General features: G+C 41.9%; 1 protein-coding gene across 1 annotated transcript; it reads right to left on the reverse strand.

Moving 5' to 3' along the window:
• Nucleotides 1–440: 440 nt before the first annotated feature.
• LOC128760847 (immunoglobulin-like and fibronectin type III domain-containing protein 1) lies at nucleotides 441–9,682 on the reverse strand. The gene is made up of 20 exons (XM_053868537.1): nucleotides 9,578–9,682; nucleotides 9,369–9,505; nucleotides 9,193–9,292; nucleotides 9,085–9,126; nucleotides 8,955–9,000; nucleotides 8,691–8,874; nucleotides 8,462–8,575; nucleotides 8,216–8,378; nucleotides 5,827–6,099; nucleotides 4,950–5,074; nucleotides 4,745–4,886; nucleotides 4,384–4,677; nucleotides 3,767–3,946; nucleotides 3,531–3,659; nucleotides 3,149–3,457; nucleotides 2,999–3,084; nucleotides 2,539–2,731; nucleotides 1,699–1,995; nucleotides 652–978; nucleotides 441–578 (listed from the first exon to the last, which is right to left on the reverse strand). The coding sequence occupies exons 1-20, from the start codon at nucleotides 9,663–9,665 to the stop codon at nucleotides 574–576; spliced, it is 3,234 nt and encodes a 1,077-aa protein (XP_053724512.1). The 5' UTR covers nucleotides 9,666–9,682; the 3' UTR covers nucleotides 441–573.
• Nucleotides 9,683–13,415: the final 3,733 nt, after the last annotated feature.

The raw sequence follows: 13,415 nt of genomic DNA on the forward strand, positions 1-13,415 counted from the left end.
TCTGAAACACAGCAAATAAACAGGTTTACGAGAGCTTGTGTGGATATACATTTCTGGCCATCGTGATGACTCACCTTCATTTCTAACATAACAGTGACAGAAATGTATGTGAGTAAGTAGTTTGACAGGAAGTATTTCTGTCCACATTTGATGATTTTTGGGTTCTCTCGTTACCATTTTTCTTTGTCCAAGTGTCATGACATGATCTCATTCTTCCACTTTTCAATTCCTCTTAATGAGCTTTGAAGTTGCTCAGAGAGACAAAACTCTGCTGAATTAAAGACGTGCGACCATCTCAGGATCGATGCATTTTATTTACATTGAAGCAGGATATTAAATCAGTTATTTCACTTGATGTGCTTGGAAGGTTGACACGCAATAACAAATCATTGAAATAAATAACACATGACATACATTTTTTTTAACAGAGAGAACCAACCCCATACTTGAAACAGTCACACATGCAGGTAGTGCTTTATAAAATTGTTTTTTCTCTGCTACCATTTCCACTCTCAAGGTCATATAAAAACTCTTGCCTTTCTGCCTTCACGTATCCAAGATCATTGCAACTTCCTAATCTGAAAAAAAGAGAGAGACCTTGTTAGTGTCGGCAACATGCTCTTTAAAATCTTGTTTTGAAGAAGAATTTACCTTTAACCACAAGCTTAGTTGAACACTCCTCCCGTCCCAGAGAGTTTTCAGCGATGACGGTGTACTCCCCGCTGTCCTTTGGTCCAACCTTCAGGATCACCAAGGAGCAGACTCCACATGTGTTGGTGATGTAGTAGTTGGAGTTGGAGTTGAGGCTGATGTTGTTGCGGTACCAGGTGACGTAAGGTTTTGGGTTGCCAGTCACGGCGCAACTCATGTAGCACTCGTAACTCTCAGGGCTGTTGTGGGTTTTGAGCGGGACGGAGAAGGATGGGGGTGCTTCAAAACTGCAGTCCTTTGTAGCGGGGAGGTTTAGAGAAAAGCTTTCTGAAAATAAAACATGGGAAAAGGTGAAAAACACTGTGGCGTCATTTTAAACCATGGACAATTCTTTGAACATTTTGCTGAGCACTTCATTCAGTGTCGGGGACTATCAACTACATGAAAAATGTATCACTTATTGATACAATTTAATTTATATAATTCATTTATATAATTTGTGTAAATGTGCAGTGTGGGGCAGCTTTGTGTTTTATTTTTGCTGATGCTCTGTGTTCATCTTTGTTGTTTGGATGTGTCTTTTATGTTTCTGTTCTCACATCTAATCTAATATAAAATGAGTACTTCCTGTTTCTGTCAGGATGTACTTGTTGTGGGTCATTGCAAGATGTTATATATTTATATGTTATATATTTTTTTATTTGTTATATATTTTTTTATTTGTTATATTTTTTTTTTCCAGAGACATGCAGGCCGGTTCAGAGCCGACCCATGATATTTATTGCTCTGGACATGGATGTTTATGTCAGGCCATAAGACTGTGGGTTTGGTTGTTCAGTAGCAAATTCACTAGTCTAGAATGTAGAATTGTTTTGAATAGCAAAAATAGCATTGTCGCCCCCAAATGTTTGCTTTTGTTTGCCTGTGTTATCAATGAGTCACCGTAGGGACATGAAGCATTTTTAATTCATTCATTTGAGCATTTGGAATTTGCATGATGAAATGAAAAATTATTAATCACTTGTTTGTGAACACTTTCTCACCAACCTTTCTTTCTTCTCACTTCCCAGTTCTGTGACTCGGAGGGTTTGGACATCCCCATGTCATTCTTGGCATAGACCCGGAACTTGTACTGGCGCCCTGGCATGATGTTGATGGCAGTAAACTTGTTATTGAAAAGATGGTCTGCCACCGTCTGCCAGGTTCGCTTCACGGAATCCCGTTTGGTGATCATGTAGTGCAGCCGGTCGTCTTTCTTCTCGTCCGGGGAGGCATCCCAGGACACTGTCACTGTTCCCGAAACATTCTCGTCCAATTCCACTGGGCCAGGAGGCTTGGGATCGTCTATGAACCAGTAGGAATTTCATTACGCTCTAAAGAGAGTGTGTTCAGACATATTTTGATGTGCATTGTCTACCAAACATTTGCATCCTGAAAGGATTGCATTTTCCCCGGATTAAATCGGCATAGGACGCAAAAGTCCTCTTCCCCAGTGGCAAGATTATGCCATTGGAGTGAAGATGTGTTGGATTGTTCTGTTGGAACTGCAATCCTGTTCATACCAGAACAATTTGAGTGACAAAAGCAACATGTAAGCTCAATATAAAGCTGCAATTACGAGCAACAAACTGCCACACTACAATAAACTAAATGCATGATGTGACATGTTTGGTATGACCTGAAGGACAACCTTCAAATCTATCAGTATTCTTCTACAGTAGACTAAAGGCTACAACTCTGCATCGCTGAGCTACCATGTTGGCTCTCCAACTTCAGACCCACTTGTAGTTTTTTATCGCAACTTCAGAGGTGGAAGGAAGTCGATGCAGTGGCTGCAAACCCGCTATTTGTAGCGCAACAAACATGTTACGTTTCACGCACACATACCTGTGACTCTTATCTCAACACTGGACGTCTCTTGACCTACAAGATTCTTCACAATGATGGTGTAGATTCCGGTATCGTGGCGCTCGGACGATGGGATGATTAACTGTGACGACGTGTCTGAATTGCTAATCGTAACGTGCTTTCCGACAGGCATGTCATCCTTGAGCCATGTTATATTCGGAAGAGGAGAAGCCTGTGAATGAAACAGGGTCATCATTTCAGACCATTTTTTTTAACATTCGGAACAGATGCGTAGTGATGTTGTAGTGGCTTATTCCGATTTTAATTCTTTATTAAAGTTGATGGTGATATGCTAATGGAAATGAATGCAGGTATTCAAGCGGCAGGTTGTCTCATGAAGGTCTATATCATACAATTATCCTTCATATTTTTTTCAGAATGACAGACAAAGAAGATTAAATCTTCTCATTAAATCTGAAAAGGTGCTTGTTGTACATACCACAAAGTTGAACGTCACCCTTGCGGCATTCCCGGCTCTCATTACCATGAAGTTTTTAATTTTCTTGTCAGTAAACTGAGGTCTCACTGTAAGGCAATACAAAAAAAAATCAATTCAAGCCTAATCTGAAAAGGTTCACCTTCATTTTACCTGGAGGAGGCATTGCAATAATGTAGTTGTCCAGCTCTTGGGCCTCGCCGTCTCCGCCCTCGTTGGTGGCTAAAACTCTCACCCAGTACATCGCCATGGACTTCAAACCCATGATCGTGTAGGAGTTCATAATAATTGCACTTGAGTTGCACCGGCACCACTCTGGATTTTCGGCAGGTCTGAGCTCCACAAAATATCCTTTGGCCTCGTCCTGGACCCCCTCTTCCTCTATAGGTTTGGTCCAGCCCAGAGATAAGGTTGTGTATGTCGAATCAGTTACCCTCAGGTCAATAACTTTTCCTGGAGGCTCTGTAGTGATTCAATACATTTGAAAGATGTAAAAGCAGCCCACAGCAGAGTCCGTACTTGGCTTATTACTTACTCTTCGGGTCTCTGGCGAATACAAATTCTGAAGGTTGACTCGGCTCTCCGACGCCAGAAATGTTGATCGCGGATACTCGAAACTCGTATTCGATGCCTTCAACTACATCTTTCACAGCATACTTTTTCTCTGTGGGTTTAACAAACAAACATGGATGAAACTGAAGTTAGATTGACAGATGCATCGGTGTATTCAGGGATGCTCAAAGTGAAATCCATGCCCTTTAACTGATATACCTTTAATTGGCTCATCTGGCGGGTTAACAAGTCCCCACAAGTTGCTGCCATTCTTCCGTTTTTCCACATTGTATCCGAAGAGGTTGGTACCTCCTGTATTGACAGGTGCTGTCCAAGCGAGATTAATGCAGTCTTTGAAAGCACTGATGATTTTCAGGGCAGTAGGAGGTCCAGGATACGCTGTGCAGTAGATGGAAATACGATTGTAAGTCTGTCATGAATTGAGTTAAAGACTAACATACCTTTCGTTCCTGCCTGGATGTCATCAGTCTCCATCATTTCGCTGACATCATAAGAGGTTTCCGCCCTGATGTGATAGCAGTATTTCCGGCCATGGTCCACATCTGTGTCTCTGTATTTTGGCTCTGATCCAATTTTCCCAAGTTTTTTCCAGCTATTCCGGCCGATCTGTTGACGCTCCAGTATGTAATCGGTGATGGGGCAACCGCCATTGTCTTTGGGAGGCCTCCATTTGAACTCGATAACGGTGGAAGAACTTTCAATGATATCCACGGGCCCCAGAGGCGGCGTTGGCTTATCTGTCCAAGTCAGTCACAAACAAGTTGCTTTCATTTTTGGATGATTGATTCTGATTTTGCACAGAGAGCTGCACTTACCAAGCACATTTAGCTGAGTGACTGCCTCGGTCACGCCACATTCGTTTTTAATCTTAACTTTTATTTCTCCGGAGATTTTACGATTACACTTAGCTAACACCAGACGGGTGTGATTCTCGGCCTTTTCAATTTTGGTGCGGTCGTCTTCCAACAGTTCTTCTCCGTCTTGGAACCACTGGATCTTCATGGGCTCCCGACCAATGAAGGACACCTTGAAGGCGGCGTCTTTCCCAGTTTTGATTGTGATAGGTTTTTTAAACTCAGCAAGGTCGTCTTCATTGAGTCGTGGTGGGTCTAGTTCGATATAAACACACTGTGTTTGTTATTGTTCAGAGCAGTATTTTACAACTACACTCATCACCTTCAACACGCAATACAGCCTCCGTTTTGCGTCCGTCTGCTTCATATTTATACTTTCCGGCATCCTCCTCTTTGCAGTTCTTAAAGACTAGTTTGCGATGAAACCCGTCTTTCACGATACACATCTCTTCTGTTGACGTAATCTATGAAGACAGTCAAATATATTTAACTTTGTATTGATTCCTAAGACAGTTGTGTTTACTTACCTCAACTCCCTCTTTGTACCAGACGCCTTCACAGTCTTCGCTGCTCAGCTTGCAGACCAGCATGGTGTCAGTACCGATAATGGCGGTGACATCTGACAAGCCGCTGGTGAAGTATACTCCTGGGTCTGAGCGATTCAAACTTGTTAAATTCGAAGGACAATTTAATGTGAAGAAAGACTGGAGATGATGTTAGAGCTCACCAACGACAGTTTCAGGAACAAGAGGGCCCTTTCGTACCCTCTTCCTTTTCTGAACTGGTGCTCCCTCCGCAGCCTCTTCAATGATCTCGTCTTCCTGCTGAGCCTCAGTTGCTCCTTCACTTGCTTTCTCTTCACCTTCTGGTACTACTTCATCAACTTCCTCTTCCTCTGTGTCTCCCTCCTCTTCCTCAATGTCCTCCTCTCCACTCTCTTCTGGTACTGCCTCGCCTTCTTGGCCTTCTACAGCCACCACCTTTGCCTTAGCTTTTGTCTTTGTCTTACTTCCACCTTTTCCTTTTTCTTTAGCCTCAGCTTTAGCTTTAGCCTTTGCCTCTGCTTTAGCTTTAGCTTTGGCCTCAGCTTTGGCTTTAGCCCTCGCCTCTGCTTCAGCTTTTGCGAGAGCTTCAGCTTCCGCCTTAGCCGCTGCTTCTGCTGCAGCTTCTGCAGCTCTTATTTCTGCCTCTGCCTTTGCCCTTGCGATCATTTCTTCCCTTTCTTGCTGGACCTTGGCATTCTGCTCCTGAGCGATCCTCAAAAGTTCTGGATTAGCGCCACCTGCTCGCGTTGTTTTGCGAGCTTTCTTCTTTCCGCGTGAGTTTGGATCGTTGTCGGCTGTTGGAACAGGCATGAAAAAAATTCAGAATACTGATTTTGACTACAAGGAAATTGTACTGTACCTTCAACTACAAGCCAAGCACTGCAGGATGCCATTCCGGCTTCCGCCGCATAAATGCCTTTGTCCAAGAGTTTGCAGTCTTTGACGACCAGCGTGTGAATCAACATGTCGTCTGACACGAGAATGTCGAATTTATCTCCTTGCTCCAAGAGAACATTCTTTCCCTTCCAGTTGATCTTGGACATGGGAGTCGAAATGACACACTCAAACACAGCGTCTTCTCGCTCTTCTGCTGTCACGTCTTGAATCTTGTAGAGGAATTCAGCACTGGAAACTGAAATATGAGTAGAGAAATTATGAAATGTATCATGTTCTTTCAGGAGCTACCGTACACCTTCATATAGGTTACTGGTTTACGGTGAAATGATCTAATCTTGTGGTCTGACTTTGGGACCCAACATCTCCCAAAATGACATTCTAAGACCCATATCCAGAAAATTGTTTTAACACAGTTTGGTGACATATATCAAAATTAAAAAATGCAGTTTGCAACTGAGATTTAACAATATGATGTTAGAAATGAGCTAAGAGTAAAATACCATCACATCTGGGGATCGATCCCGTAGGTTATAGCCTGATGCTGAACCACACTGCGACTGTACAGTAAGTAGATGTGTTGGCTGTCAAACTAGAGGCAGAGGCTTGTTTGTTTAATTTGGGTTACATAATAATTACATTTTGTATCATGGACGGATCACTGTCGATCATAGTCATGTTTCATGATGCATTGCTTATATACGCCAAGTTCACTCAACTGCTTTGTAAATCATCATTTAAATGTTTTTGTTGGATTTATCTGGTCATTTCAATTTTTTTACAAGTCACTGATTTAACCAGAAATTCATCTGCTGTCACATTCGATCAAAATTCTTTGCAGTAGTCAAGGCTGAACATGGATGACACCTCCTGAGCTTGGCAGGGGCCCTCGACCCTACCCATTGAGAACCACTCATCCAATCCACAAACTTTTCTGGAAGTCAGCGGAAAAAAGCTTGTTCAGTTGTGTGCATCTTTTGCACCATTACGCACTTCAGCCTCAACCGTAAGCCCTTACTTACTTGTCATGGTTTACCTCAGTTATCAGTTTGCACATTGATTTCATTTTCATTCATTTCCTGACTGAATCTGAAGCTTTCTTGCCTCGTCTAAGTCTGTCAGTCAAGAAACTTATGCACAGTGACTTTTTGCCTTCATTATGAATCTCCATTTGGCTCTTGTCAGAGGCGTTAATTCAAAATCCTGCCACCTTGATTTAATGCGCTTGGATGCGATACCTCATGACTCGTGTCTTAATTGAATCCTTGCGTACGACAGATGAACTTACAAGTCGGTCTGCTGTGATGTCTCATAAAGCCCACCTCCTGACACTTGTTATTAAGTTGTTCATAATAATCTCTTTATCAGTCAAGAGAGATAAGTCTATTTCTGACATGAGTTTAATGTGTGCTTACAAAAACTCTCAGCATCAAGAGAGAGTTCATGGAAGGAAAGGTGGATGTGGAGACGTTTTACAGCTTGGTGGACATCAAACTGCTGATTCAGAACAGTGGGACAGTCACTAACATCATTGCAGCAGTGCTGACAGGGATACTCCGGTTTGTACTCCTTTACTCTGAGCTGTCAAAGAGACCAGTTCACTGTTGATTTCAGTGAAACACCGGCCGACAAATCAGGTTTTATGGCTCCGGATGAAGTTCCCATGTACATAGCTGTGTCAGAAAGGCCAAATTGAAATTGAAGAGCTCGCTGAAGAGCTGTTGCTTAGGTGTCTGGCGTGATCAAAACTGTCATTTGTCAGCTCATTCTAAAACAGTAACACAATGGCACACAAACATTAAACGTGTAGTTGTAGATGTAAACTGGACGGAACCGATGAGTGTGGTCCATGACCTCAGGGGATCAGTGTGGGTCTATGAAACTGACCATTTAGTCTGGTTTAGCTCTTCTACAGGGTTATTTTAACTGATGCTGACTTACTATTATATCATCAAATACAATTAAATGGCATAGCTACCCATGAATATTCCGATAAACGTTTGTTGACATTTGTTGGCTCTGAATCTGTACTCAGATTGTTTCCTAATTTCTTGTTTTTTGGGTTTTTTTTTTTACATATAGTCACATATACTTATTAAATTGTCACTTGAAACATACATTTATATTTCTCAAGTAATTTGAACATTGTGATATTAATAAAAATAATATAATAAATAATCTTCATCATACATTTCATTTATATCCACTGAAAAAAATGTCATTAAAACAAGAGTGCATGTGGATTTAATACAGAGGTTTAGGTTGTGGGTTTTGGAACCCATTTTTCTGTTGGTGTCTGCTTTTTTTCTTTCACATTACACGTTCAACACTGAACATTTTGTGCTTTGTCTCACCTTTCAAATCAGTAGAGAAGACCTTCACACCGTCAACCTCCACTTGATATAACCCTGCATCCTCTGGATTAACACCATTGATGCTGAAGACAAACTTCTTCCCAACTTGCTTCAGTCCGTGTTTGATCTCTGTGTCTGGATCAAATGGCACCATCACACCATCCTGAGCACACAGAGAAACATTTCAATCTCAATGGACAGCACTTTGCACGTCTAATCATGCAGTGAGTAGAAGTATGATCAGACCTTGTATAAAAAGATTTTGCTTGTTGGGTCTTTAAGCGACATCTCAAGTTCAAACTCTGCACCGCCATCTTCCCTCATCTCAATGGGTTTGAGGTTGCACAGTCTCTCCACAACCTGGATTCAGAACACATTTGGATTGCGTTGGTTTGATCTCTGTGGTTGAGGGCTTGATTCACAGCGCCTCCTCATGGGGATTTTTGGGATTTTTTTTTCTCATGGGACATTTTACCCTTTCTTGCTCCTGCTGTCTTTCCATCTTCTTCTCGCTGAGTTTCTTCAGCATTCCTCGGAAGTCAGTGACACCGTACTGGCTGCAAATGCTTTCGTAATCCTTCTTGTCCGCGCTCATCAGCAGTTCCCAAAACTTTTCATCAGTCTTCGGTTTTGCGTCTTCTTTTTCCTCACCGTCAGGCCTTAAAGAATCAAACTGAACAATTCAGTTCTCTGAATCCTTGTCAGTTGTGTGATGAAGAAGGTTATGTTCATTACGTACGTAGCCTTCAGGTTCTTTTTGAAATCCTCAGGCAGTTCTCTGATAGCTGCCGTCCAGAATCAGAACCAAGGTTATGATCTTATCACTTTTAGAATGAGCCCATCATGCAGGTAAAAACAAAGCTTGTTACCTGTTCTTGATTGTTGCAAAGCACGGTTCTTTTTGAAGCCAACTGCAGAAACAAAGATCCAACTGTGAGTCATCGTACTCATTTTCTAATATGAAATCAGGTACTCACCTTCAATAACATGCAGTGTTGCTGTGACAATAGCTTTTCCGTACTCATTCGTGGCAAAGCACTTGTAGGTGTCAGCATGTTCAACTGAAACATCTGGAATCTTTGGAGCCAGAAAACATTAGTTCATTATTTCAAAGCAAAGCCTTTGAAATCTGATTCGATTTTCCACACGTTACCTGGAGCTGATGTTCACCAGATGATTTATCGAATGTAACTTTGTAGTTCTCTTCGTCAATTTCTCCGTTGTTACGCACCCAGGTCACGGTCGGCGCCGGCTGACCCGTTATAATGGCTCTGAAAATGGCAGTTTTTCCTGAAAACAAGCAAATAAATGGTCACCGTTGAAGATGGTGACGAAGAGTCATGTGAGGGACTTTCAGGGTACCTTCTTGAAGAGTGACAGCGATGGGTTTTCGAGTGAAGTCTGGTGTGCTCATGCCTTCTGGAAGTTCCTCTACAAACTGAGTGATCATGACTCCTGGGACCTTCGACTTCTTTCTGATCCTCACTGTTGAAGAGAGCCACATATTGATGAGTTCAGGCAGTATTGGGGTAATTAAAAGTTACACTTCTATGGAGACATAGAAGCAGAGAGACATTATATAAAAATGAAAAGGTTGCTTGGTTGAAAGGTGGAGTTACTCATTGCACCAGGGACGTCACATCAGTTGTTTCCACTATAAATTCTACAGTAACAATAAATTCTTTCCATGACGCCACTGAGGTTGTTGTTACTCTAAAAATAAGTATAGAAATCAATTAGCTGTCAATTCATTTAATTCCCCAAACCTTGGCTGTGAGTCTCTTAAATAGAGTGAAATAATCTTAAATGCTAGTCAGCCCTCTGTTGCTGCACTAAATAAATCCTTGTTGAGTCTGGCTGGGAAAGAACTCTGGCCTCCAACCCTGGCCTCTGACCTGAACACTGAAGAGCTTACTCATTGGTATGGCATGCCACATGGGCCACATATTCAACCTGCTGTTGACAAAGGCATTACATAACCGATTCATTGCAGTAGCAAGGTAAAAGAAGGACATGGAAGGGTTTCTGTCATGAGCCCCACAGAAATGATTTGCCTTTCCAGACATTAGTCCGATGCGTTTTCACTGTCAAATGGACGTCGTCCCCTCAACAGGGCATTTGCTGGCCCAGGTGGCATCTTGTCAAGATGCTTTCTGGATGCCTTCCTACTGAAGTGTTACCGGTATGTCCAACTATGAGGAGGTCCTGGTGCCAGAACCAGGACATGCTGGAGGGATTGTAGCCTCTTTCTGGCTTCAGGGAAATTACCGTAATTACTGGGTAGCTCTTTTGTCCGATCGTCCCCGTCATCCCTCGCTCCTTGTCCGTGTGACAGCGCATCCTACAAAGTTTTTCCATGGTGCGCTGTTGTCTGCTACCGTCCCGTGCAGTTGAGGGAGTAACGAATGATCTCAGTGAAAAATTCTCTTGGTGTCAGAAAATAAGCCAAGTTTATCTTTCTTAAAACATCTCCACCAGCACTTTTGCATTTGAGAGGAATTGCCACTTTTGGTAAAGTGTCCACTTCGGGATAGCATGTTCAAAATTGCCAAGTCTATCGCTTACTTTCTGTGTAAAAGAGGAATATGTCTTTCAGTTGTTTCCCCCGAAGAACCAGAAAGGTAGATGTACAGCAAATGTTGAGTCAGTACCAGTAAAGCAGTCTAGACCAAGTGTAATACTTGCCCTGGCCGGGAGCAGTCGGCTCCTCATCTTTCACTCGACGTATCTTAAACATGGTGATTTGTTTTCAACAGCAGGTCTGAGAAGACAAAAAAGAAGACATGCATAAAGTTCTCTGCCCTGCCATTCTTTACACTCATTATTGGGTATTACTGTAAATTAGTGCTAACCAAACCAAAAGAAAGATGATAGAAAATACTTTTTCAGTTTTACTAAGATTCTGTAAATGACAAATAAATATATAGTAAAACACAAATATGTCTAGTTAATTTGCTTTTCTAAGCCATCAAGGGTTTGACATTGGTGTATGACATATGATACTTTTATATAGTGTTAGCTTTGTATTAATTTCTATTTTGTTTATTATTTTCATTAAATTCAAACACATGAGCAGTCAGCAGTTCATAGCTTGAAACGCTGTGTATTCAGGGCAAGTGGGACCAAATCTCCAGAAGTTACTGAGCAGATAGTGAGACGGTAACCATATCCCTTGTCTAACCACGAGAATCTCTGCGATTGCAAAAATACTGCTGTGTGGATTCCTGCAAATGAGCAGCCCATTTTGCTGGCAGTAGGTCACATACCTAAAGGAACCACATCATGACTCACAAAGTGACGTTGAGTGGATGTATGGCAACTGGGCATTACCCAAAAGTATATTTGGAAGATGGTTTTTGGTTTCTTTTGGAACCCTTTGACCTTTGGCAAATGTGTGAAGTAGGCTAAAAAAATAAAACTGGTTTGCAGTTTAACAGGTTTTGTGGAGTTTCAATTGAAATCATGTCTGAATGGGAATCTGAAAGTATTAGTGTGTCACATTATGGTGCTAATATAATAATAAGAATGCTGAAAAGAACATATCATATGATGAATCAATTTGACTGAATTATTGCTTTAACAAGTCATTTCACACGCCACTGGAATACCACTTCCCTTACAGGTGGAATTTCACTTTTGATAATTCAGGAATTAACTGTGAACTTTTCAATTATAACCCTCCATAATTCATGCTGAGTCCTGACAGTTGACAGGAGTGCTGCATATTTTACACTTTCATGTGTTCAGTTCACAGCCCGGCTGCTATATTTGTACGGGACAGAAAATATCTTTGAGAAGTGATTTATGGATAACATGTCACCTTTAATGGCTGAGTGACATCTGGCTAAAAGCTGCCTTAAAATAAATCAAAATGATGTCTAACCCGTCCATCCATGTACAAAATAATTGATTCAGAGATCAATTCAATATTGTTTTTAAGACTAACAGCCTTGATAACATAATTTGATCATTTTTCAAGAGTTCTCATGCTGTGATTTCCCCAAAAACCTACTAAACGGGTCTACAAACAAGACTGTTTGTTTATTTTCACAATTTAAATAACAATTTAACAACTATAAAGTCTACTTCCACAACACATTTACACAGAATGAAGTTAGATTTAGCATCGATATTGGGCATTTATTACAGTGACCATGCTTAAGTTAGCCTTGAATCAGAAAGAACTGTAGCAACGGTGTCAATAATTTCACGCAGTGTCATGTGTACTTACGATATCTCTTAAAGTAAAGGGCTCCTCTCTGGTGTATTGCCAGCTAGGTTCCTGCTGTTTCCTGTGAGGAGCGGTGTGTTTTGAGAGGCAATAAAGCCTTCCACAGACCGCGGGGGCTAACTCACCCACCACTCTTTCAGTGGGGCTCCTAGAGATAGATTTACTGACGTGCACTCTGGCCCTCAAGCGCTATAGGTTCTTGACAGCAGGCCACTGGAGGATCTTCACCCCTGCAGCCTTCTAATCCCCTCCCTCCAGGCTGGAATGCTGGCCCTAGCATGGCACATGTGGGCTCCTCTTGTTCAAGAGGAGCATCGCTCGGAAAGCGGGTTTGTGAGATCGTCAAAGTGGTTAGCTTAATTGTGCGCATGGGGGGCCTCGATTCTCAAGATTAGCCAGTCAGGTATGTGAGACTGAATTAATCTCCCGTGGAGGCTCATTATGTTTGTTTGTGCATGTCTCAGCGTGTCAGAATTAATTCAGCACATTTTCTCCTGAAAATGCTAACGCTTCGAATTACGCCATTAGCATGAGATTAGTGACCAAAAAACGTCAAACTCCGGAGCGAATATTCGTGAGTAATGAGCCACGCTTGTTCTTCTCTGCTTTGCTTGCATGATGGAGCAGATGGGGAGAAGTCATTTTCTCGTGGAAAGAGGCACTTTGAACCTGAGACGTGTCATCTTGCACTGGCCAACGCATGTTGAAGCGCAGGGTGCAACTGTTGACCCCATCTTCTTCAGCGACTCTAAACTTGTACCAGTGTCTGACCCCACAGAAATATGGTCAGAGAGGTAATACAAGAAGACTGAGCATAAATTATTCACATAAACCTTCATGTGGCTTGAATTCTGATACTATGACCAGGTGCTACCATATCTGTCTGTTTTTATAGCTGCACACACAACCTGACAATTTAAGACATAGACTGTTTTATAAAGCATTTTGTTCACGGGTGAAAACCTGGGT

This window comes from Synchiropus splendidus, chromosome 6, assembly GCF_027744825.2.
Source record: "Synchiropus splendidus isolate RoL2022-P1 chromosome 6, RoL_Sspl_1.0, whole genome shotgun sequence".
Taxonomy (NCBI): domain Eukaryota; kingdom Metazoa; phylum Chordata; class Actinopteri; order Syngnathiformes; family Callionymidae; genus Synchiropus; species Synchiropus splendidus.

Coding starts and splice junctions, on each gene's coding strand:
- LOC128760847 (XM_053868537.1), bottom strand. CDS start 9,665: ATGATCACTCAGTTTGTAGAGGAACTTCCAGAAGGCATGAGCACACCA. Junction 9,293..9,368: donor CTGGTGAACATCAGCTCCAG/GTAACGTGTGGA, acceptor CTGGCTCCAAAG/ATTCCAGATGTTTCAGTTGA. Junction 979..1,698: donor GGAAGTGAGAAGAAAGAAAG/GTTGGTGAGAAA, acceptor TTTTATTTTCAG/AAAGCTTTTCTCTAAACCTC.